The following is a 25,208-nucleotide window of genomic DNA, read 5'->3' as shown; positions in this document are numbered from 1 at the left end:
CCGAGCCGGGTTCATCTGTTCCACATGACCCAGCGCCAACTGCTGCTCGCTGCCCTCCTCCCGCCTTCCTCCTCCTTCCTCCCCCTCCTCCTCCTCCTTCTCTCTCTCCAGCTCCAACCTCACAGCGCGGCGGCGGCCGTGCGGGAGCCGGGAGCCGGAGGCCAGCGAGCGGGGAAAAGGAAAGGGAAAACGGGCTGCGGCATCGCAGAGAGGAGCATGGGGCGAATGGGTTCCCCATCGCCCCACTCCTAGGGAGGCCAAAGACCCCCTGGAGGGCAGCAGAAAGGAGTGGCAGGGCCGCCAAAACGCCAAGGAGGTGCGGGAGATGGATGCGAGGCGGTAGCGCCGCGGCCTCCAACACTGCCGCAGCGGGATGCTCTCGCCCCCGGAGCGGAGCTGAGGAGCTACCGAGGGACAGGGAGAAGGTAACGGGGTCTTTGTCTGCAGTGGGGTGGCCCCAGGGTCCCCTCCATCCCACCGGGAAGCCCAGCCGCAGTGTGCGAGTGGCTCCACGCCCCCTCCCTCCATTTATCTGAAGCGGAGAGAAATGTGGGCAGCTCTGCTCTGCCGCTTCATTTCCTAATCCTTTTTCCTCCCCCCTCCAAAAAAAAAATAGAATAAAATAAAATAAAATAAAATAAAAATCAGCCTTGAATTTGGTGGGCGAGTAACGGAGGAGAGCTGGGCGACCGGGTTTTGGGTGTGGGTTTGTTGTGTATTTTTATTATTTATTTTTGCACCAGAGGGAAGGAGAGGGTGGGGGGCAGAACGGTTGATGTGTGATTCCCCCCCCCCCCAGTCTGGATGCTTGTCCCCGCTAAGATGGACTGCTCCTTCCCTTCCCAAATGGCTGCAGCAAGTTTAATGCCGAGCTGTGTGTGGGGGGGGGGGGGGCGGGAGCTTCCCAAGGGGTTAAGCCCCCGGCTTGATTTTCCCTTCCCCCATGCACCTTTGGCTAAATCGGGGCAGAAAAGTTGCTGTGGATCCAGGGTGAGAGAAGACAAATAAATAGCCGTGCTGGCGAGCGGTGCCCGTGGGGTGTATCCGCACGCCTCACAGACATGCTCCGCCGAAGGAGGCTTTCTTGGCCGCATTGTTAGCCCGCTGGCTGCCGGGGAGGGCATGAGAAAAGTTGTTTCCAGCCCCGATGTAAAATTTGCAGGGGAGACAATTGTTTCTAATAATAGCCCTGGCAGCGGTTTAGCCACACGGCGCACGCAGACGCTGGAGCGAGCAGGGAAATCTCCTCCCCAGGCAAGCCAGGTCGCGGGGAAATCTGACCTCCTCCCGGCTGATCGGTTCGGTTCGGGGTTTTTCAGCCTCATCCTGAACAAAACCCCAGCCCCGCTCGCCCTTTCTGCCGGGAAGGGGGTGTGGTGCCCGCGCAGCGCACGCGGTGGCTCTATGGAGCCCGGCTGAAATCTCAGCCCTGCACTGTGCTGCTGGACATCGGGGTGTCCCCATCCGCCCCCTCTGCCTCCCTCCCCAGGCTCTGAAGAGCATCTCCTGTCCGTGCATGGAGGGGGATATCACTGGTGTGGGTGTCTGCGGCATTTTTCCTGCCTGCCAGGCACCAAAGGGGTCTTGGTGGAGCTGCAACTATCACGCTGAGCCCCTTTCTCCTTGAACCCCGATGCTGACCCTGGCCAGGCAGCGGTCCACCAGCCTGCCTGCCTCCTTGTGCTGACCTTTCTGGTACAACTTACCCTTAACTTCCAAAAATATGCACCAAGGAATATTTTAAGGAGGTTTTAAGCTGATCTGTAGCAGCTGAGGCACTGGCCTCGGTGCGTGGGAGTTGTTTGGGGTTTGTCCCTGCCAGATAAAGCAAACTCTGTTTCTGTGTGTGCGTGTGTGCTAACCTTAACCTTAACCCAAGAGCAGCTTCAGGGTTTGGTTCTGCAAGAAAGCCTTGGGGGGATGTCCTCAGGCTGTGGGGGTGCTCTTGCCTTTGGCTCCCCTTATCCAGGGCCACAAGCGCTGGTGTCAGGCAGGGATGTGCCTTGTGCCGCAGCAGGGAGAGCCCTTATTTTCCCATTTCTCCTGGCAGACAGTGCCAGGTAATCCTGTTGTTGTATATTTGCAGGTCCTGTTGTATATTTGCACTGATTATTGCACTGGCAGTGCGAGGCAATATTTGGTGATGCTCGTGGTCACGGCGCTGTGTCGCTCGGGGCCGTACAGCACTGCAGCATCGCATGGTGCAAGGAGGATCTCCTGCAGGGATCGTGGCACATTCCAGCAAAATCCAGGCTTCAGACAGCTGCTGGGTGCTGTTACTGTGGTCATAAGCCCAGGAAGGACATCCTGAGTCATGGGGTCTCATCCCACACAGCCACAGGTTACCACAGTCACACACATCCCCCTTGTTGCTGCTGTTGCTGAGGGGCTGAGTAGCTGCAGAAGGTCTGCGTGTGGCTTAAAGGACAGCAAAAGCACCACTGCATGGTTTGGATGTGGGGAAAAAAAGTTGTGTTAGGGAGAACTTGAGAGGAGCAGCGGAGTGCCTGGAGTCTGGAGACCCAGCCTGGCAGGGGAGTGAAGGAGAAGGAAGGGTCGGGCGATGGAGGTGTGAGTCCCACAGGGCTGTCGGAAGTTTTTGATCCCATCCCAACCAGGTTTAGGGCTTAGCAGTGTCCCCTGCTCAGCACACTCTGGCCAGGTTAAGCAGCAGCTGAATTGCTTTCCAGCCTCCTCCAGCTCCAAAGCCCAGGCTGCCCCGGCCTCTCTCAGGCGATTCAGCTCCGTAAGTCAGCAGCAGATTGTCCTGTGTGGCCTTGGGGACAACAGCAGCTGATAACACCCCTTGCTATTTCTCATTCTCCCAGGTTTTTAACAACTTAATCCTCAGCACCGCTATAAATCTCAGTATGTCCCGTTTCCTAGAAAACCACAAATGATTTTCCAAAGCTGTGGAGTGAGTTGGAGTCCCTGGCTTCTGGGAGATGAATGCCATTAAGGGGCCAAAATGACTTTTACTGGTTTCCTCTCCAGTCAGATACTGAGAGGAGGTCCCAGCCAGAATTTCGATCAGCTCCAAGCTTCTGGAAGCACTTCTGTGTGGATGAGTAACAAAGATTTGCCTCCCTCTGTTCCAAGCCACCTTTGCAGCCCACCTGCTCATGGGTCAAAGGGAGCCTGGAGGTTTTTTCCCTGCCCATGCCTGGCTCCAACAGGCTGCCTGTCAAGACAGGGAGCAGAAGAGCCTGGTTCAGGTATCTTTCCCACTGTGTCCCTGCTTTGTGGCATGTATAGCAAAATGCCTTTTCCACCCTCTGTCTGCACTGTTGGGATGTGATGTGACTCAGTGTAGTAATCTCTGGAAAAGTCCTTGCGGGCACAAAAAGGGAGGTGATATGAGCCTTTTTACTTAAACTCAGTTTAAAAGGGATGACTAAAAATCTCCTAGAAAGCTGCAAACCAAAAGCAAGAGGTCAAAACTTCCATTTTGGCGAGCAGAAATCCTGTGTGTGTACGCATCCACGTGTAACACACAACGTCTCAACAATGGCTGTTGGGCTTGCCAACCTGCAAGGCTTGGGCTCTGTGGCTGGATTATTTTTTTTTCCTTCTTAGAAGTTCCCAGCTCTCCCAACCAAAATAAATCTGGCTTTGTTTGGGTTTCCTGACCGCGTGGGATCCAGCGCCGCTGCAGCCGCCCCACACACACCGCGGCACTGTTGGCATCCTGTCCGTCTGAGACAAAATATTTTGTACCAGGTGCCACCAGCAACTGCTTTGTGGATGGGGGAGCTGCAGGAGAATGACCCTGCTACTTCCACACCAGGAAATTTATGTAGGATGGAAAGCCACCACCCCAAATGAGCAGCTCCGAGAGCCAGCACAAAATCTGCAGCTGAAATTTGCACCCCTCCTAGGGAGGAGGATGTGGATTGAGCTCTTCCCATATTTAAAACTCGGTTTTGTCCTTTCTCTGCGTGGAAGGTCTCTCTCCTGGTTGTCCGCTGGGTTTTTTGGAGGTGCCCATCATCACAGCACGTGGCTGCCACGTGTGTTTGTGTACCGTGGGAGAGCCCGGGCACTGGCGTTTCCCAGTGAAATGTGCTCTCAGGGGGACACGGATGATTTAGGGGATGCCTAATGAGATGCAGGGCCTGCCTCACGCACACACACACACACACAGCACAGGGTAGAAACACACTGGAAAACAAACAGCTTGCCAAGGCAATTTCCATAGCCTCTCGCTACTCTGAACTGGAAAGACTTAAAAAGTGGGGTGGAAAATTTTAAATAAATAAAAAATCTGCACTGCACCCCAGGAGACACTTTCTGAAATGCTCTTGGGGCACCAAGAGAGAATCTGGGGGTGATTTGTAAATGCAGAGGTACCGGGCAGTGTCCTCTCTTCCCTGGTGTCCCCTTGCCAGCACTGCCAATTGCCTACACGGCAGAAAGCTGCTCCAAAACAGGCATCACATCCTTGGAGAGCTGGGCTCTGGGGTATTGGGTCCAGCCGCTGAGTTTGCAGACGTTGCATCAGGCTGTTCCCTCTTCATCTCAGCTCTTCTTCATCGATTCTGCACAGTACTAAAGAGCTGCTGTGTTTTCTTCCAGAACAGAGCATCCTTCCCCTGCTCTTAAAAGGCAGAGGCACCTGGGAGAAAAGCTCAGGTAGAGAGGTTTATTCCTGGTTCCTCTCTTTCATAGATTACAGGATGACCATATTTATTATTCCGTGGGTGTCTTCATGCAGAAAGGACCCATTTCTAACTCTTGCCCTCTGTCCCTAGAGTTTTTCTGCATTAACAGGCAGAGCATTCCCAACACAGGCGATGCAAAATCCTGGCATCACTCAGAAGATGAATGGGAGTGTAAAAGTGCAGGCAGTGTGTCCTAGGGGTGCTTGAGCCCAAAGTGGTCCTCAGCAAGCTCAGCGCTGGGAGCTATCAGGACAGGGAAAGGCAGGATGGACCCAGCACCCAGCCAGTTGTTTGGGGAGATGCCCCCACCCGTGTCCATGGGAGACGTCCCTTTTCTGTAGCCCTGGTTTGGAGAATCTGCTGTTTGCCAAGGCTGCTGAGTAGCCATGGCTGGAAACGACTTGGTGACATGGTCTTGCACTGGAAGCATATCAGTTCTCACAGTGTTATTCAAAGCAAAAAGGAAAGAAAAAAAAAAAAAAAAAAAAAAAAAAAAGGCAATTATGTGCACAGATTAGTATTTTTTTTTTCATGCCTGGAATGACTTTTGCAAGTGTGTTTTCCATTATGTATTATATATAACACTGTTTAGTGCAGACTATTGACCCGCTCTGCTACAGAACAGCTGAGTGATGCACAGCCCAGTGCCTTGGCTCGATTGATCCGGGCAATCACCGCTCACACCTCGAAGTAGTGGTTGATACAGTAAGTACAAGAGACTCAATAAGCACTAAAAGGACACTTTAAGCCTTAAATCTTAATTTGTCCTTTAAAAATATTTCATGCATACTACTGCTTTCTAGTGCCTTGGGTCACTTCGGTCATCTTCCTATGAACCTACATTGATTTTTTTATATATATATATATTTTCTGCAGCAAATCTCACAAGTTTCAGTAACAAATAAATCTCCCTGTTCTCTTCCATAACTAAACTAAGCCTCCTACAAATGTTTTCCCAGGAGACTTGGATGCTCTCATGTAATTACCACCCTGTCTGCGTGCACAAATGAGTGATATCTGGAACAGTTTGCTGAAAATATGCCACGTTTGAAGTGCGAAGCTGTACCAAAAATATATATATATATATACTTACAAGGAATTAAAAGTCAGATGTAGGAGAGCTTAACAGACATTCTAACATCTTTGGGAAAAATAGTAATAATCGATTGCTACGTGCATTAGTACAGCACAGTCATTATTATGCTGATGACTCATGGTGCTTGCCGCAGTACGGAGCAGGGAGTGAACCAGAAGGTGACCAGGAGTCCCCAAAGAGAGGTTGGTGTGACTTATAAAAGGCTGCAGAGTCCATTACTGGTAGAGGAGAGCCCTGACAACTAATTTAGATCCTTTTCCCTTAGACCATACTATGTCCTTTGTGCATAGCAAGCAGAGCAGGAGCTCTTCCAGTATATGCTGTGCATGCATGGGGTGAAAGAGCATTCGTTACCTTAAAGTGCTTATATCTAGAGAATAACTTTACCCTAGGAAAAAGAAATACAAAATAAAACAGGGGATTTAGAATGAGTAGTGGGAAGAATTTCTTCATAAGAAAGTGACCAAGTATTGAAACGGGCTGCCCAGGGAAGCGGTGGAGTCCCCATCCCTGGAGGTATTTATAAGGTGGTGGCACTAAGGGACATGGTTTAGTGATGGCACTCGGAAGGTGAGGCTGATCATTGGACTCAACGATCCTGAAGGCTTTTTCAAACCCAGATGATCCTGTGATTCTGTGAATAAAGACGTTCGTTGTACAGCTTAGCTGAGCTGAGTTAGCCCAGGAGAAGATCACATGAGGTGCAGGTTATCTGGAGTTTTAACTGGGAAACTTGCAGCAAGGAATATTTTTTACCCGTCAAGCTTTATTAATATAGCCATGAGGGGTCTTATTTTTTGCTATATATTTTTTTGGTGATACTAACACTTTGATCCCCTTTTGCAGCCCTTGGGCAATACTTTGGAGTGGGGATGAATAGCATGTCCCATGGTCAGCATGGGGGGATAAGGCCATGGGTTGTCTGAGCTCATGCCCATTACTTCCCGAAGGATGGGACTGTCTGGCTGCAATGGTTTCATGTAGACCAAGTGGTTTCACCTCTCCTAAAGATGCTCTGCGATGCTGGGTGCAAACAGCTTGCCACATGACTCTAAAGTTTGTTTGTACAATAGAGCTGTCCCAAGAGCTTTAGGAGCTCTGGCCTGTCCTTGACCTAAAAACATTGACCCAAAGCAAGTGTCCTCATTGGGCCAGCTGAGACAAGGTTTATCAAGACAGGAGCAGAACAGTTTTTCTGAATGCAGGAGGAGCTACAAAATGTAAGGTTTAAGATATCTGTGGCCAGTGAATCCTCTAGACTAAAAGCCCTGGGTCACCTCTCCCTGGTCTATGGGAGCTCCAGAGCTCAACGATCTCTTGTAGGCAGTGGGGGCAAGGCTCAGAAGCTGATATATTTTTAAGCTGCCAATTGTTATTTTCTAGCCGAGAAAGGGAACAGCAAGAGTTACGTGGGAGAAAGAGTCAAACGTGGTAAAACAGCACGCGTTGGGAATGCCCTCCTCTGCATCAGCTTCAGAAAGCAGAGAGGGTGCGCGGTGTCCTGGTTTCCTTTCCATCTGAGAAGATTGGGATCTGTATTATTTTAAAGAAACAAAACAATACGTGACATAAAACAGCACAACCTTCACTCCAGTGAGGAAGCCAGCCTGGCCAGGAAAGGGCTTTCTTATCGCAGGATATAGCTGAGAGCAGACCTCTGTGGCCAGCCGCTCTCGGAGCGGTGATTTAGGCGTCTGCTGGGTACTGCCCTGCTCACTTTAAGACGCGGCGTTGGAATTAGATTTAATTCTAACTACACGGCTCAAGCACCGAGTGTTTTGAGGTTAAGAAGCGGCGTTCCCGGCTTTAAAGTTCGCCTGAGAGTTATTGCTTGACGTTGTAAATGGACTTAAGGACTGTAGGAAACGGTTTTTCATTTCAGCTCGGATACAGTAAGCCACTTAAACACTTGCTTATGTCACACTGAAATAAAAGGGATTTATGTGCGCCGCTCTGTGCCTTGCTGAATCAGAGCGTTTTTGCTGATGGCTGTTTGCAGGCGGCATGAGAAACAACCTGTGCGGATGTCCCGGGGGGGAGCTGGGAGCTGGAAAACACTGCCTGAAGCCCTCAGGAAGCTCAGAGCCCCTGGGCAGGCCAGGAACTCTTTTGTCAACTCTCAGGACAAAGCAGGGAAGTCGCCAGGTCACCCAGTCTGCAGCTCGCCTTAATGTTCATCCAATCACTCCCTGATGGCACTTGCACAGTTGGTGGGTCACACCAAGCCCATCCCAATGTATCCACCATCCCTCCTTCTTGAGGAGGACTCTTTCTGCCTAATTACTGATGTTGTTTTCTTTCTCCTTTGCTATGTGTTTGCAGAAATGATTGCAACGTTTGAGGTTGCCCCTCTCAAACACATCCTGCTCACACTGGGTCCCCTTGGGTAACGTCAAGTTCCTCAAAAGAACAGCAGCTCTTCCCTCCTGAAGGGCTGGAGAGGTTTTAAGAGCTGCAGATGCAACCATGTTTTCAGAAATTTCATCTCCTTTCCCTAATTTGTGGGGTATGGTCATGGGTTTTTCAAGGGGTGGGATAAAGATGCTTGCAGGGAAAGCCAAAGGTCTTGCTTGCGATACATTCCTCTGGTCCTACAGAACCTGAAGGAGATGCTGCCTCATTGCTGGCAGAAAATATCATTTTCTGGCCCTTCATCCAGCTGCTTGCCACGTGTGTATTTCACAGAGATGTGGAGCACTTCCATACCAGGGAAACCCACACTGCTTTAGTAGCTGGTGCCAGGTTATGCATCACCAACAGCGCTGCCGCTATTCACATCACCGCTATCCACATCTACAAGATCTCTCCTTGGCCTGTGCTTCAGGGTCCAAAGCTCTATTTGCTACCGAGTTGCTCCCATTTTGTTGAAAATGTGACATCTTAGTTCTCCTACAGAAATTCTGCTAAAAGATTGCAAACCTCTGAAGTTATGGCTGGGTCTCCTTCCTAAGGAAAAAGCATCTGGCTTACAACTGGCCTCTCGTGCTCCAGGGCACTAAGTAGCCTTTCCAAGAAGAAACCATCACAGGAACCAATCTGGATGGCAGCAGTGCTCTGTGTTGGGTTTCGGCGCATTGTAGTGAGAAGCATTTGTCCTTCTGCCTTGTCATATTTTAGAAGGCAGCCTACGCCAGAAGCTTTCTGCCAAATTAAAATCACTTTTCTCCCTCTTGAAAAGAGAAATTGCAGACCAGGCTTCCTGCTATAGGCTTAGGAAAGATTCGTGGAAATGAGTAGTAGAAATGAGGACCACATTCGGACTGCGTGGCAGTCCCTCTGCTTCAAGTTTCTCCTGGCTGCCTCCCCATCCTCAGAGCCTCCATCCACCGAGGTTTGGGTGGAAATAAGCCTGCAGCAATTTGGATCTTTCTGGTAGAGGGAAGAGCAGGGAAACGAGTGTACGGGAGGGCTTTGGACCTGGAAAGCAAGCAGGCGTGAACAGAGCTGCAAAGATGCTCCTTTCTTCCACGTTAAAATGTGAGGGTAAGGACAGGAGATGACCAAAGGGGCCATGCTGGTCAGTGTGACAGAGCCACGGGCAAGACCAGCCCCAATTTGACAAAGCAAAATACATCTATGTGCACACACCAACCCACAACACATCACTTTCTCCCTCTCCCTCCTCACCAGCAGAGGAGCTGCCAGGATGGAAGGCAGTGAGAAGTGGTCAAGTGGGAGCAGGGCGTTTAATCTAATAGTTTATTTTAATCAGCGGGCTGTCATCTCTCTCTATCTCCTTTCAGCGGGTCTGTCCAACCGACAGGCAAAGTGACACCGGTTTTTGTGTGTTCAGCACAGTAATTGCCACCTCTACATGTGGCGAGCATTTAGGAAATATCCTGCCTCCAATTATAATTTCTGATTTGAGTCATGGAAGAATACACCATACCCTCTTTATTCCTGCAGTCACCAGCTAATGAAACGTGCCACGGGTATTTATAGAACTGCCACTGTAAATAGCATTTGCATTTGGTGCCTCGGAGTTATTTAGTGCGACGGTGCTTTCACCAAGAGGATTTTTTCTTTTTTTCGTTTTGAAAGGGAAAGGTTCCCTTTGGAGCCGTCTCCTCCCGTCGCCTCTGCTGTTCGTGGTGGCTGCAGCAGTTGTGCGGACGGTTGCTGGTAATTTAGTGACAAGATGACACGAGCACAGGGATTAGCAGAGTGCGGTGTGGGTTTTGGGGCTGCGCTGCAGACGGTTTGTAGGATGCTCCGAGACAGCGTTTGGAGCTACAGCAAAGATGAATAGAGAGGAGGGAAGTCGCCAGAGTGGTTCGTGCAGCAGTGCAAAACAGCTGCCAGCCCGTCTTTCCTAGGAAACCCGTCATGTAAATATTTGGGTAGGAGCCTCCAAATGAGATTTAAAGTCTGCTGTTCGTGACAAAGGTAACTAAAACCTCCTTTTCTTGAGAAAGGCATCCAGGATCCAGAAGATCCCACAAGTAACAAGGCAAAATACTTGCATTTGGTAGCATATTCAGAGCGAACAAGTGCACACGTCAAATCTTGTTGTCACAGACACCTCTCCAAGTGTCTTACAAAGGAGGTCAGCAGTGTTTCTCCCATCCTGCAGGTGCAGGACTCATGGTGCAGACCTGCACCCATGCCTTGTGTCCGATCAGCTCTCCTGAGCACTCCTCCAGCACCCCATCCACACAAACACACTGCTGCAGATCTCCACGTGCCTTGCAAGCACCATCTGTGTCTGTGCAGTGGAGATGCATTATCCCCAGTTTTTACATAAATGACAGAGATTTTTAAAAGCGCGAGCGTGGAGTTCTTCGAGCACTCGGGGGTCACGCTGCATGTGCAGGCACTAAAAGCAACAGCAGATTTTCAGAAGAATGTGACGTACTGAGCAGTTTGGGGGGAAAAAAATAAAAAAATCTGTTATGTGTTTTGGCACATAATTCCCATCCGACTTCGTGATAAGTCTGGCCCATGAAATGCATGTGGCCCCTCTTCACACACGAAGGATGCTGCTCTCTGCCATATGGTTAGTGCAGGGTTTGTAGCACAGTCCCACCCCTTCACACTTCTCGAGAAGCATCAGAAATTTGGGGGGTGGATGTAGTATCCTGTGTTGGAGAGCTTTCCCGGGCTGAGCGCTAGAGCCCAGCTTCAGGTATGGGAAAACCAGGTTTAGGATGCAGCAGGATCAGTTGTCCTGCCCAGGGTGCATCGCTCTGGTTTGAGCATCAAGGGTATCAAGACTGTCAGGGTGGATTAGACACCTGACTTTTTCCTTTCTGCAGTTAGGTTAGAGGGCTCTTTGCCTCCAGAAGGGAACTGGAAGGCTGTGTTAATGCAGGAAAACTCAGTGCTGAGCTCACAGGACATGATCTGGAGCAAACCTGACCACTTCCCTTCGCACCAAGTGTCCTTGCCTACCATTAACAGCTCTGCCCAGCCACTGCTTCTTCTCCCTTTCTTGAGATTTTACTTTGCCATGTCGAAGGGAAAGCCATGCCTTTGTGCCTCTCAGCTTTCAGTTGCCCCCATCTTTCTCAGAGAAAGAGCACGGGAGTGGAGAACCTCAATTCACTCCTTGTAGCCTCCCTCCTCATGCTGCTCAGCTCACCTTTAGTGACCTCTTGTTCCCATGTTCCCATCTAAAGGGCTCTGCTGTTGGTTTCCCCTCTCATTACACAGAGGAGCAGAAGGAGTTCCTGGCCTTGTCCCACAAGAGGCAGCCACAGCCTCATCGCAGTGCAGCAGGTACCTCAGAGCAGCAGATTTACAAAGCATCAGAGGCACCATTTTCCATGCAGACAGGCTGTGCTGAAACAGTTCCTTCTTGCTGTGCTTTGAAACATTCCCCTTTCTTGCTCTGACAAACTGCTCGAGTTTGTATTGTTCTGACGATGGCAAAAAGCACACCGCGTGGGCTTCAGGCACCTGGCAGAATAATAAAGCAGAGAGGAGGGAGGGAAGGACCATCATGGTTTAGTTTATAGCAGCTAGGAAGTCTGTCTTCTGCCGTCTCCATTTCTTTTCTCTTCTTTTGGAAAGCATCATTTATTTCAGTTGGGAAATGAAATAGCCCAGTGGCTGGGCATCCTGCCTACAAAAGAAAATGCTGTATCAGAGATCAGCCATGTAAATGACAAGGGTTTTGAGCATCAAAGGATCAACCAAGATAGAACTTGGAGCCTCCGTTTCCAAAACCACAGGCTCCTTCACTATCTGTGGAGGTGCCTGAGGCTGGGAGCAGGGACTGGTGCTGCGTCTCCTTCTCCCCCCAAGGCTGTGTAGCAGGTGGTGCATCCTCCCCAGCTCCTGGAGCATCTCTTCACCATCTCTCATGTAGGAAAACCTGGGTGGAAATGGTCTGCAGGCCACCAGTTGGGGTCATTAGCTAGTAACATAAACCTTCAAACTGCTGAGAGGCACAGAAGCAAAGTGCCACTAAAGAATTAAAGTATGCACTTTGCTGTGTCCTCACACACTTCAAGTCAAACTGTAAAAATTACCATGGTCTTTGAGAGCCACCAAGGACTTTGCTGATGGACAGAAGTGCTGGGGGCAAGCTGACATGGAAGCAGCATTGTTTCCCTCCCTTCCCTCCCCCATTTCTGCAAGTGATGCTTATGAAATGCTCTGCTTGCAATTTGTCAATCATCTGTGCTGCATTTCAGAGCTTCACTTTATTTAGATACTTCATGTTACCAGCTGGTTGCATTTGGGATTTCTTGAAGCAGCAGAAGCACTAAGAGGAGACGAAACTCTGGGTTGGGAAAGTGTGGAGAACAAGAGAAGTTCCCAAGCAAGTATTTTCCTGAAATACTAAAGCACAAAGTTAAACATCTAAGAAAATTTTCCCTTTTGCATCTTTTTGCTTTATTTTTTTCCTCATTTCCACATTTGTGTAACCGCTCAAGTACAGCACATGAGCTCTGAACTGTGCTCCTGCCATGGTGCGTTACTGCCATGAGAAAGTCCCAGCTTTATTTCTTGCCTTGGGTAAACTCATGTTAAAACTGCAATATCGATGCACTCTCCCCATCTTAGGGATGCTGCAGATACCTGACAGCAAAGGGGTGAGGCAGAGAGGGAGAGACAGAAGCTCTGGCTGCTCAGAGCTTTATCCATGGTGCTCCTTGGTGGAAGTCCAGCACAGCCTGTGGTTCCCTGCACCTACATGACAGTGCTGACAGCTGCTTAATTCAGAGTTCATAGAGGAAATCTCTCTCACCGAGTAATATACCTATAAGAAGCAATATTTTGCATAACATTACTTACAAGATGAAACTCCCGTAAGAAGACAATTTATAGCCACGGAGGTAACTGGCTGACATTTACGAGGAGCCTTGTTTTACAAGGCTTTGCTTTGGCTGCAGTGCCAGGGCTCTAGTTGTGTTCACTGAAAATGAGTGGGAAAGTGAGGTTGTGCATGGTATGCCAGAGCCACTCTGGTGCAGGTAATGACCTGGGTAAAGCCTGCTTGGGCTGCATTGGGCTGAGCATGCCAAGACTGTAAATTTGGGGTGAGTTGAAGGGAAAAGCTCATTTTCACAGAATCACAGGATGGCTGAGGTTGGAAGGGACCTCTGGAGGCCATATGCTCCAACCTCTCTGCTCAAACATCTAGAGCAGGTTGTTCAGGACCATCTCCAAGCAGTTTTTTGAGATCTCCAAGGAGGAGACTCCACAGCTTCTCTGGGCAAGGGTTGGTCTGTCCTGACCCCAGCAGAGGAGGAGATGGACAAGGGACAGATCTCACAAGGAGGACAGGAGCACACATGAGCAGGTTGAGGGGATGGTGCTGGAGATGGTGTTGGAGATGGCTGAGGTTGAAGACCCCATGCCACGGCTATGCACTGCCTGTGCTATGGGTGCTGGAGGACATTGTTTCAACTCACCCAGTCATCAGGATATGCCTTGGCTGGAGTGTGTTGTGTCCCCAGCAGCCTGAACAGCAGCACAGCAGGGCCAAGCTTAGTCCAGGCATGCGTGACTGCCCTGGGGCTGCCTGTGTGCTGCCCAAGTCATGCTGGGGAAGAGATTTCCAGGAGCAAAAGAGGCTTAGGCTGCCCATATCCCATTAGGGGATTGTGTGTGCGGCTGGAGGGCTTTACGGGGCTGAGCCTGGATCCGGGGCTGTGCAAAGCAAAGTTGTTCCTCATGATGCTGTGTGTGTGACAGGGCGTCAGGAATGGCCTTGGCTGACTGGAGGGAAGTTTCCTCAGGCCAAGGCTCATTTATTTCTTAACACCCCAATCTACAGGACCTTGGAAGAAATAGTGTTCTAGACATAAAAGTGTTACTGATATTATCGTGCCTGTTAAGAGTTCGAGTAAATTATACTGGTATGGATACACCTATGGACCAATATAATAGTTAAGGACATAAAACTATTAGGAAGTGTCCAAAGGAGGGTTACAAAGATGGTGCAGGGTCTAGAGGGGAGGATGTGTGAGGAGTGGCTGAGGTCCCTTGGTGTGTTCAGCCCAGAGCAGAGCAGGCCGAGGGGAGGCCTCATGGCGGCCTGCAGCTCCCTCACAAGGGGAGCAGAGGGGCAGGCGCTGAGCTCTGCTCTCTGGGGACAGCGACAGGACCCGAGGGAACGGCATGGAGCTGGGACAGGGGAGGGTCAGGCTGGGGGTTAGGGACAGGTTCTGCACCCAGAGGTGGTCGGGCACTGGGACAGACCCCCCAGGGCAGTGGGCACAGCCCCGAGATGCTGGAGTTCAAGAAATGTTTGTACACCACCCTCAGAGACATGGCCTGGTGTTCACCTTTTCTTCCTTCCAGCCTTTTCTTTCCCTGGTGCCAAAGAAGGGGAATTTAATAAATAAATAAATAAATAAATAAATAAAGCCGAAAGCAAGGCGGTGAATGAAAGCCTTTAGGTTGCATCCGGGGAGCCGGCTGCTGGAGTTGCGTGCCAGAAATGTGAAGCTGCATGCCTTGAACACATGCCTCTTCTCTCTTGCAGATGACGGAGGGCCGCAGATGCCAAGTGCACCTCCTCGATGACAGAAAGCTGGAGCTCCTCGTCCAGGTAGGAGCGGCTCATTTCTCCATCCATGGGTTTGTTCCAAATAATCTGGGGAGAGAAAAAGGGAGAGGAAAGGGTTTTCAGACGGTTTTCTCAGCAGCTTCATGCTGTGATTGCGTGCACTCGCGCTGGGGGAAGATGTGCACAGAGGTGTCTGTGGGAGCTGATTCATGATGGGCTTTGCCTTACTTTGTGCCAAACCAGTCCCTGTCCCCACCAGTGGGAGGGAAAACCAGTCTGGGTCTTTTTGACATTGTTACTATATCACTTCGATATTTTTAAATTAACCTTTATTGAGAAACTGCTTAAAAGCATCTTAAGCATCTGCTTAAAATACCCCAGCCTGGGTTTCTGTCCCCATTTCTTGTCATCTGAACTTGATGTATGATGCTCAGGGTGCATCACGTGGCAGAAGAGGATGCGGTGCTGGTGTCAAGGGCGGATGTCACTGGAGACATTTCAGAGGTTATAAATTGTGTGTCAAACACAAACATGCATTAAAATACACCTGTGTTCCATCCACCTTTTTTATTCTTTATTTTTAAAAAGGTAAAATTAGGAAAACGAGAGCCTGGTGCTGGATGTGTAACTATGGGCTCATGGATGCAGCCGTATCCTCAGCTTTTCTGGCAATTTTGGCTCCCGCCTCAGAGATCACCAAGGGGTTAACAGCAGGAATTAGAAGAATGCCTTTCCTTTTACAAAGGCTGCTGGGCAGCCCCAGAAGCAGGAAATGAAACTTCCCATCGCGGCTGAATCACGGGCAGCTGATACGCTGAGGGTGGGGGAAGCATCCCACCCAGGGAAACCTGAATGGGGATTGCTGAAGGCACGGTGAATCATCGGAACTGCATTCAGCCCCGCTTTCTGAAAGGTGGTTTAATAATACCACTAAAAATATCTTAACGGGTAGTGCAGTTTTGAGTCCTTAGTCACCAAGGAGGTGAAATCCGGAGACGCTTGATGTGCACCGGGTGTCTGTGCGATCAGAGAGCCAGAGCTGAAAGGGGAATAGCTAAATAATGATGACTAATTCGTTTGAGCAAAATGCCATACCAGCGATGCTGTATCTCTGCATGGTGAGCATCCCTGCACACAGTTTTCTGAGGCTTAGCAGAAGGTTCAGGGGTTTCTGCCCATCTTTGCATTGCATCCATATGCATGGCCATAAGCACATCCATCACAAGGAGGAGACTTTTGGCTTCCTATTTCACAGAGATGCCTTTGAATTATTTTTTTTTTAGTTTCATGAGATGAATTGGCTGTTTGGAGAATGGTTCTGCTAAAGCGCTGTTTGTAATATCAATAATCACAGTTCAAAATACGCTGCAGTAAATCTGTATGAATTGCACTGGCCGATTGCTTTCCTGGGGCTTTTCTCAATAGCATTGGGCTTACAATAAAGCACACGAATAACCACAGTGAAGACAAAAGTGAAGGAGGCTGAATCTGGAAGCTCTGGGTCCATTCTGGAGCCCATTCCATGAAGGAGCAGAAACAATATTCACGTGATATATTTTTTAAGTGTTTGATCACACCTTCAGTGGGAATTTCTAGTGATCAATATAGGAAGCGAATTGCTCTGTAAATCACACTAACTAGTCTGCAAGTGACCCGTGGCTGAATTTTATTCACACAATAAATCATCTTGCTGTTTTCAAATACCGTATGAATGGGCAGAGCCAGGAGGTGTGATTGTGAAAAATTCATACCCAGGAAAAGCAGCAACCTCTGCTGCACAGGGGTTGACCCAGCTCTCTGATCAGTACCGTGCCTGTGTGTGTGTGGATGGGATTACCCACTGAGGATGTTTTTTTCTGCTTAAACGATGCCCTTCGACAGCCTTAGGTAGTAGCATCTGCTCAGAGAGTTAGTAACTAAATCACTGCAGGGTGGAGCAGACAGCAGAGGAAGAGGATGTTTGGATTCACATCTCCAATACTAACATATTTTGCAAACTTGGGCAAAACACGTTGGCTTGCCTGCAAAGCCACCAGCTCTGGGGTGGTCGTAGGGCTGCTCTGCTCAGGGCAGGAGCGTGCTGAAGCTCCTCGGAGGGAGCAGTGCTCTGTCCTGGCAGGTCCCCGACCACCGGGAGTGCCGTGCTCTTTGCCAAGGGAAATCTCTCCCCATATCACTTGGAACTGGTGCTGAGACTGTAGCTGGAATTCCCTTTGTAAGATCTGAGCACCCTTATTTTGATTATTGCCTTATCTCGCGGCTGAAGTGAATAAGAAGTTGTAAATATAATGCTCATCCAACCCACAGCTACTGGCTGTCACTTCAAAGTTGTATTTAGCCACGGATGTCTCACCACGGGTTGAAGCTGAGGGCTGATTTGCTGGTTTATGCCGTGGAAGAAATTCTCCCATTGCTGTGTTGGGCTTTAGCATCTCGAGCTGTGTTGGCTTGAATCGCACGTGAGCAGGACTCTCAAATTCTTGTGCAAAATTTGTCCCTTCCCACCAAGCTCAGCATTTCCTGGGAGCTTCTCCATAGCAAATTTCGCATTTCTATGGTAAGTTTAAGGGAGACCACTGGGAATCGGCAGAACTGATCTCTCTGCTGGGGTGAGATCAAAATGCTATTCTTACCTGGATCCAGCTTTATGCAGCCTTGCAGTAACTGTGTGCGACATCGAGTGCTCGGGTCAGAGGATAGTTACGGATCCTACTGCCTGAATGGAAGCTTATTTTGGGGTGGAAAAAAAGAGCAGAAGGAGCCGGGTCTGATGGAATGAGGGAGATGGGTACAGCTCCCTGGAAGGGACGCGGGAGGGCTTCTGGAGCATCTTGAAACTGCTTTGGCCAGAGACTCTGGGGAGCTGCAATGATTTCCTCTCCTGCTGCCTCGAGGGCTGCCGGGCAGAACCAGATGCATCTGGGAGCGATCAGCCTGTTTGCAAAGAGCAGTGTATTAAGCAAATGCACTCCCTCCTCGCCTGCGAATTAGCTGCGATCAGACGTGGGGGGTTACGAACACATTGCTCGAAATGTATCACTTGGTGGGTAATGAGGACCATACCTCAGTCCACGGGGGGATGGCAAGTGGTGAATGTGCTCCTGTGGTTGCTCGCAGGAGTCAGCCCCGGCTCCGTGCGACAGCTCCTCCAGACCACAAAGAAGCGTTTTCAACACCACAAATCCTCTCCCCAAACTACAAAGACCTCGCAGGCTGGCCACACAGACGTTTTCGGTGGGACCCCCTCGTGCACATATGTTTTCTTTGCATTGCTGAGCCCCAAAAGTCAGGTTTTGGCTCAGAGGCAGCGTTTACAAGCCCTTCTGTGAATGCTGGCTCGCTTGGGTGCTGGCACATAGCGCGAGGGCTTGGAGATACCCCCACCAGAGAAGCCATCCTGGCTTTACTCAATCAAGCAGTCTGGACTTAAGTCTTTTTCCCCCAAGCTGAGTGGCTGCAGCTAAGGAAAAGCAAAACCACAGGCGTGGTGGATAAAGGAAAGCCCTCCCTGATGCGTTGTGTCAGATAAATGCTGAAATTCAGAAGGTCTAATCATAAACTCAGCAGAGGAGGATCATATGGAAATCTCTTCCTGAGGGTCTGAGACTCAAAGCCTGTTTGACTTGGGATTAAGGAGAGGAGTTGCATTTGGTGTTTCATTTGATAAATGCCTGTTGATGATGTGTTGTGTGTGGCAAGTTTACATACGATTTTTTTTTATAGCATTTTTATCGTGAGCGGGAGCAAAGAGTGGCTCCTCGGATCTTCCTACAGCCACTTTTTTTTCCTGTTTCTCTTTCTGTTTGATGCGTGTTTAGTTTTTAATACATGAGGGGTTTTTTTAGAAAGTGTTTGGCTTTATCCAGCTAATCCAGCTAATTCTTGCTTCCAGAAAATGGACTGGCTCGCATTCCCCGCTCTCAGCCTTCCTATCCATTATGCTGTTTCCACGTGGCCGCAGATCATTTGTCTGCTGCACATGAAAGGTTTGCACTGCTCTATTTAAAGGGTTTTGCGTAATTGGCAATTCATTCCTTTTCATCTTGCTTTTTTGTAAACACAGCTTTTTTTCTGGGCTGGCTGAGTCCCACGCCCTTGCCACGTCTGTGCCGGCTGCCGGTGCCTGTTATCCAGCTCCAGTGACCATCATCCAAAAGTGCTAAGCCCCCTAATTCCTTCCCTCTGGATGAGTTATTGCGGGGACGGAGCTCATCTGAGGCTTGGAGCAGAGCTGGCTGGGGGGGCTGAAATTTGATCGTAGGAAATACCGGGGTCTGGGTTTTCCCTGAGGAGCACATATGGAAGAGCCAGGAAGGAGGTGGGGGTTAACACCACGCCTGTCCATGGACTTTTGGGTGGGTAATCCACATGTTGTCACTTCTTAAGTAATTTTTAAGCTCGGGGTAAGATAGATGTGCATGTGTGTCACCCAGCAAAGCTGCATCACCAGCAAGGAGGTCCTGAGGGAGATGCTCAGTGCTGGTGACGCTCATTCCTCTGGGCTCAGCCTCACCAGAGCCAGGCTGGGGCACGCTGGGTTGTCCTGGGGAGCACACAGCACCTTTGGAGAGCGATAATAATAATGGTAAAAGGGAGGAATAAAATGTTCTCATCTCCTCCCAAGATGCTGCTGGAGTTTTTCAATGTTTTCAGCGTTACTCATGGCCAGGAAACTGCAATCAGCTGGGGCTTGCCAGCATTTCTTGCTGCCTAACTTTTACATGTCAGTAAGTAGGATTGTGACCTGGCTTGGAAAAACTGCAAAGGTTCCTCTTCAGGTGGCACTGAGGATGGCACTGCCGGGAAAATCTGCCTCATTTTTGGCAGAGGATTTGTGTGGGGAGCACAGCAATGCGCCCCAGCCTCACAGCAGGAAAAGCAGTCCCCAGGAAAGGCTGAACCTCCTCTGGGATGCCACAGAGATTGCAGAAGAGGGGCTCCAGCACTGTTCCCCTGCCAAAACCGGGTCTGGACAGGGCCGTGGGAGCTGGCCTGTTTTACAAAGCTCCCAGATGCAGAAATGCAGCCGCGCAGCCCTGACCGTAAATGGAGACGTTTGGGTGCCAGTAGCCGGGCGAGAGAGCCAGCACGGCTCCCTGCAGCGCCTGCAGGCTCTGCTCCAAAGGCTTTTTTAACCATCTCTGCGGCAGGAGGCAGCAGCCAGCACTGGGAGTGGGTGTGAGGGTGAGTAATATACCCATGGCACGGGGTATAAATTGCTGGGGTTGCTTATAGGGCATGCCTATAGGGCATGGGGAGTGGGGAAGGGCTGGCTCAGACACCCTTGGAGGAGGGAGGCTCCCGGCATCCCTTCTTCACACCCAGCCTCTCCATGCTGCAGCACAGCAGCTGGAAAATGGCCTTTCCTCTCAAACGGTGGCTTCGTGACAGTCCCCACACTGTTTTTGGAGGTTATGTGTTATTCTGTAGCCCCTCTTCCTAAAAATAATGTATGTTTTCTGTAGGGCAGGGAAATAATTGGAGAGCTGACAGCTCAACCGGAGTTTTCTGCTGTGAATATACCAGAATCCAGTCCTTTGCACTGATAAAATGTACAAATAGTAGATCAAAAATTGATCCAAATCCCATAATCTTAAATTTGTCAGAGCTGAAGGGGTGTTCGAATCTGTGTTTTGGAAAGGAGGCTTTATTTTCCCAAATGGCAACACTCAGACTCTGGTATAAGTCTGACTTCAGAAACAAATCGTGATTTACTACAGCAAGAATAAAAGCACAGTTTTGGAAAACTGAAAAGTACATTTTATTGAGCAACTTTGACACTAAAAATTATTGAGATCCAAAGCTTGGGTTTGACCTGGGAACCATCTAAGGACCCTACCAAGCGGTGTGTGAGGTGGGACTCACATCACCAGAACAAACCAAGCAACCAACAAACCACAGCCTGTCGCTCCTGAGAGATGAACCATGTGAAACCATTTGTGTGTTGCAGGAAAAGCTCCTCCTGGCCTTTTAGTGGCTCTCAGGTCTCCCTTGGAGGGGTTTGACAGTCAAGTGTGACTGCAAATGGGGCAGGGTTGGGTCACCGTGGGATGGAGAAGGATGGAGAGGGATTGCTCTGCTCGTAGGGAGGTGGGAGCCCAGACCAGTCATTCAGGCCTGTGTTCTTGCTGAGCAGCTAGGATTTAAGAGGTTTTCAGCTGAAAAGTTGGCCTTTTACCAAAAAGTAGCATTAGGAAGATACGTTTAGCATTGCTCTAAGGGCAACACGGTGCTGGGGATGCTTTCACAATCAGCGCACCTCCTGCAGGCATAGTTTTGGCACAATACGCAGATGTTGCCTTAAACCAGGTAAATATTTAATCAAAAAAAAATGGACTAAAAGAGCTAGGTCTGCTCCCAGGTCCAGTTTTTCAGCCTGTGACTGAGTTGAGCTTCTCTGTGAGCCCCAATAAATGCCCTCAGCAAGCATCCACTACTGCTATCTGAAGTCTGCAGAGCATCTGGTGTCAGTCCGGAGGGCACAGCAGCTCCTCTGGGGGGACCAAGGGGACGTTGATGTCTGATGGAGACATATGGGGCCCCCTCAGCACGGGAAACCAAACCAAGAGTTGCACAATGCCAGTGAGTAGAAGGCAGATAAGAAAATTTCCTTGGATTTTAATCCATTTCGGTTTGTAGCTTGGGGGTTCAACTTCTCAGCGTAGGCTCCAGTGAACACAGCAGCCCACAGAAGTCAAGCCTGGAGGGGAAGGGTTTGCTGGGAAATGGAAACAGAAGAGCATGGGGGCAGGAGAAAAAGGAATTTGGTGTGCAGATGGGAGGGAACAACTCGGCTTAAAGCCAGGAGGGAGCTGAGGCAGGGTGAAGGTGACAAAGCAGATCGGCTCACAGGGAAAGGCTTGATGATGAGGGCGAAACTGAAGGGCTTGGGACAGGAGGTGAAATGACCACTAAAAAGGGAAATCCTGAGCAGGGCTTAGGAATTGGGGGTGGAAGAGCTTCTGCTGTCCACCCTACCAAGGGTGGTCGTGCTAGGTGGTGAGGCTCACCGTGAGCAGGACTGGGAGAGGGACTGCAGAAGAAGAAAGATGCAAAGCGTCAGGGCATGGATCAGCAGTGAGCCCAGATGGACAGAGAGCACGGAGAGCCTCCAAGAGGATCTGTACACGCAGCAAAGGTCATTCTGGCTTAGAGAAAGGAAAGCTGCATCTAGGAAAGGCAAGAGTGGAAATTAATGAAACCCAGCAGGGATAGCTTCACTCCTCCAAATGTGCTCCTCATCTGCCTGCAGGTAGGCATGGGATGGGAGGAGAATTAGCAGAAGATGGGACAAGAGGAGGCCGGGGGCAAGAGCTGCCGGGAGCAAAGTGACACTGGAGGATGAGTCAGGCTCTGGCTGACCTTGCGGCAGGGGAAAGAGAAGGGCAGAGAGGCAATCTGGTCCTTCACGAGGTTAACTGGAGGGGATGGCGCTTCCCTGGCATGGTAATGCTCCTCCTTCCCAAGCTGCGTGCTGGTTTCTAAATGGGTTTTGTCCTTTCATGATGAAAGACTGCCATAAACGAGCCCTGCACGTCTATCAGGTGCCACGTCAGGAGCCTCAGGGTCTCAGAAAAGTGCCTACAGCCTCGCAGGAAAACGAGCAGGGCACGGCAATCATGCTCCTCCGTGCAGCGAAATGAAGGTGTGATTTCCAGGGGCCTGCATAATCAATATCCCTATTATCAGTCTTCCAGAATAAATTGCATTTAAACTAATACAGGCTGGGGAGCTATCCGTGAGCTGTCAGGAGACAGATAAGCTAAAGACATATGTTTATTCATACCACATAGGCTGAGAGCTGGATATATTTTACAGCTGGCCAAATATGGGTGGAAATATTCCACAATTTATTTATTTATATTTTTTTTTCAGCTGCTCTGCTAAAAGCTGTCAGATAGCCTTAATTTTGAGCAGTCGTGGAGCTTTTCACACTCACTGGGAGGGCTGGTGACTGTCCCAGGAAAGTACCCGATGAAGGGAGAAAGCTCTTCCCTTTCTGGTGAGTTAGTTTCGTAGAGCATCATCTGTATAACTCGTCCTGGTGACCTCCCGCCACACACCCCAGGACAGAAATGGAACAAGAAGCATCTGACGGCCACGTTACAGAGAAAACCTCTCCCTCACAATTGCTTGGGATAAGCTCAAACATTCACTATTGTTTCTGCCCGGCTCAGCTGCTCCGTGACTTCAGTGGAGCTATTGTTTGGAAGCTGCTCGTGTCCAACAGGGGCAATGAAATACGTCATTGTTGCCCCAAAATGTTGCTGCAGCCACGGACAACCCAACGTCCCCCAGCACCGCAACGTCACCCCCTTCCCCTGGGTGCAGCCGTGGGGCACCACCAAGCACAAAGATGGGGAAAAATTGGATTTAGCAGCAAAATGGTGGGGACAAAATGTATGTAGATGCTTCTGCTCTTCTTTATGGTGTTGCAGTCCTCGTGTCAGTGCCCTGCCTGCCGTGTCCTGTCCCTTGTCCCCAGCCTTTTATTTAACCTGAGCTACTTTTGAAGGAGGTGGAGAGAGCAGGGCATGGATGAGCTCCTCCTGAAATAGATCCTCTGAGATGAATCCCAACCCTTTTCTCACAACAGGATCCTCTGCAATCCACTCCTGGGTGGGTGTGCACACTGTAGGTGTTCGCGGGTGGGCACATCAGTCCCTCCTGGGCTCGGAGTCCCCCTTTCATGTCCTTCTGGCTGTTCAAGGAGGTGGTAAATTTAGGTAGGGAAATGCTAAATGTGGCACAGGACAAAAGCTGCCTCCTGGAAGGCAATGGGAATGGAAATAGAAAATTATTCTTTTATGATATGGCCTGAGCGAGCAATCTCAAAAGATAATAATGTACATAGTGGATGATTTCAGGAGAAATTGAGTAGTTTAGAAGAGAGTAATTCAGGAAAAAAAAAAAAAAAAGAGAGAGAGAGAGAGAAAAAAAAGACAAGCAAGGTAGCATAGTAGATTTGCTTTCAATACAAGGTTAAAAAAAATGTGCATTTTCAGTCTGAGCTAGCATTTCGGGATGGAGCATTTTTCATCATTGCTGCCATCAGACTGCACCATACAAATACGAGGCTGACAGTGAATGAAGGATGCCAGACTTGATTGTCTACGCGATATTACTCAGTTTGCAGAAAATTGTTTTCTTTTCCTGTTCCTTTTCCTTTTCAGCCCCCAGTGAGTGCAGCTGAGACAAAAGCTCTCAGCTCCCAGCCAAAAGACTCTTCCTCCTGGCACAGAGAGCCTTGGCCACGAGTGAGGCTGCTGGGCTCAGGGGTGTTGCACAGAATGAGTAAAAAAAAAATGAGTAAAAAGGGCCCAGAGCTGTTACCAGCACACTGGGAAAAGGTTTCCTTCCCCTTTGCCTTGGTGCAGGTGACTGCAGAAGGCAGCTGGCTGTGGCTGCATGGTGCTAAGTTGGACCAGTTTGCCCAAAGCAATGAATTTGGGCTAATTTAGGGCAGCACGTGGGTGCTTGGGTCCATGAAAGCATCTGGAAATGGCACTGAGCAAGGCAGAAAGAAGCTGGGTCCAGCATCTCAGTGCTACCTGCCTCCACGTGCATTGTGTGAGGGTGAGATATCTGCCTCCTCCCAGCCCCCTGCAAGGGCCTTTACCCAGGAGCTTGTCAAAGCTGTCTTTTTTTTTTTTTAAGGTCCAATTTCTTTGGAAATGATGCATAATGCCATCCCAAAGCGATGGAGCAAGCCTCCATCCCCCAGCCCTCGCTGCATTTCCATGCTCCACCAGCCCTTTCCATCCCAAGCTGGGGGAAGCGCCTACTCATGCCACTCGACTACGAGGAGGACTTTGGGAGATGTGATGTCAGAACGCATTTGTCTCTCTCTTTGCCGGGTTATTTGCCCGAATTCCCCCTCTTTCCCCCAGGGATGTGCCAGCTTGTTGGCTGCAGCAGCACGGGAGAAGGAGCGAGGCAGGCGCAGCACAAAACGGTGCCTGTGGCATCCGCGTGTGTGTCAGCCACGGCCCGGGCTGTCAGCAGAGAAAACATCAGCTTTTCTAATTTCCAGGACAGAGGAGATGGCTCTTGGCTTATAACTGGCCGTGTTTAAAAAAAAAAAAAAATACAAATGCATGACCTCATCGTGAGAAGCAAGGCATGTGCTCATTCTCCTCCTGCATTCCCCTCCCGGAGAAGCCCGGGATATCCTTTCAGATGATAGGGTGCCTTTTCCCTTGCCATCTGTCTGCGCTCGTGGCCGGTTCATCACCATCATGTTTGAACGGTACCTCTTCTGTTATTACCTTTGCCATAAAAGTGCCCATATTAGGGCAGGAAAAAGCACAAATCTAAACCTGCCGGGGTGGCGGCTTCAGTCTCTGTCCCGATTGCGCTGACGCTGCCTTGGTAGCAGGTTGAACCAGATGCTGGGAGGTTGAACCATCAAATCCAACAGTTCTGGAAGGTGTTTTCCTTTGGGAAAATTAACAGCACATGTTTTGGTTTAGTGATGCATCCCTGTTTT

General features: G+C 49.7%; 1 protein-coding gene across 6 annotated transcripts in view; it reads left to right on the top strand.

The window, feature by feature from the left end:
- Window positions 1-25,208, top strand: part of FRMD4A (FERM domain containing 4A) — a 267,652-nt gene that overhangs the window by 131,508 nt on the left and 110,936 nt on the right. For 5 of the 6 annotated variants that reach the window (XM_032183289.1, XM_032183296.1, XM_032183283.1 and 2 more), the window contains exon 2: window positions 14,696-14,761. In XM_032183289.1, coding sequence (XP_032039180.1) covers window positions 14,696-14,761 — 66 coding nt within the window. Of the gene's footprint in view, window positions 1-121; window positions 426-14,695; window positions 14,762-25,208 lie in introns of those variants that run through there. The other variant, XM_032183275.1, reaches the window with a different exon arrangement.

The sequence above is a fragment of the Aythya fuligula genome, chromosome 1 (genome assembly GCF_009819795.1).
Source record: "Aythya fuligula isolate bAytFul2 chromosome 1, bAytFul2.pri, whole genome shotgun sequence".
Lineage (NCBI taxonomy): Eukaryota > Metazoa > Chordata > Aves > Anseriformes > Anatidae > Aythya > Aythya fuligula.
The sequence above is the reverse complement of the archived record's forward strand: the minus strand, read 5'-3'. Positions and strand labels throughout refer to the sequence as shown.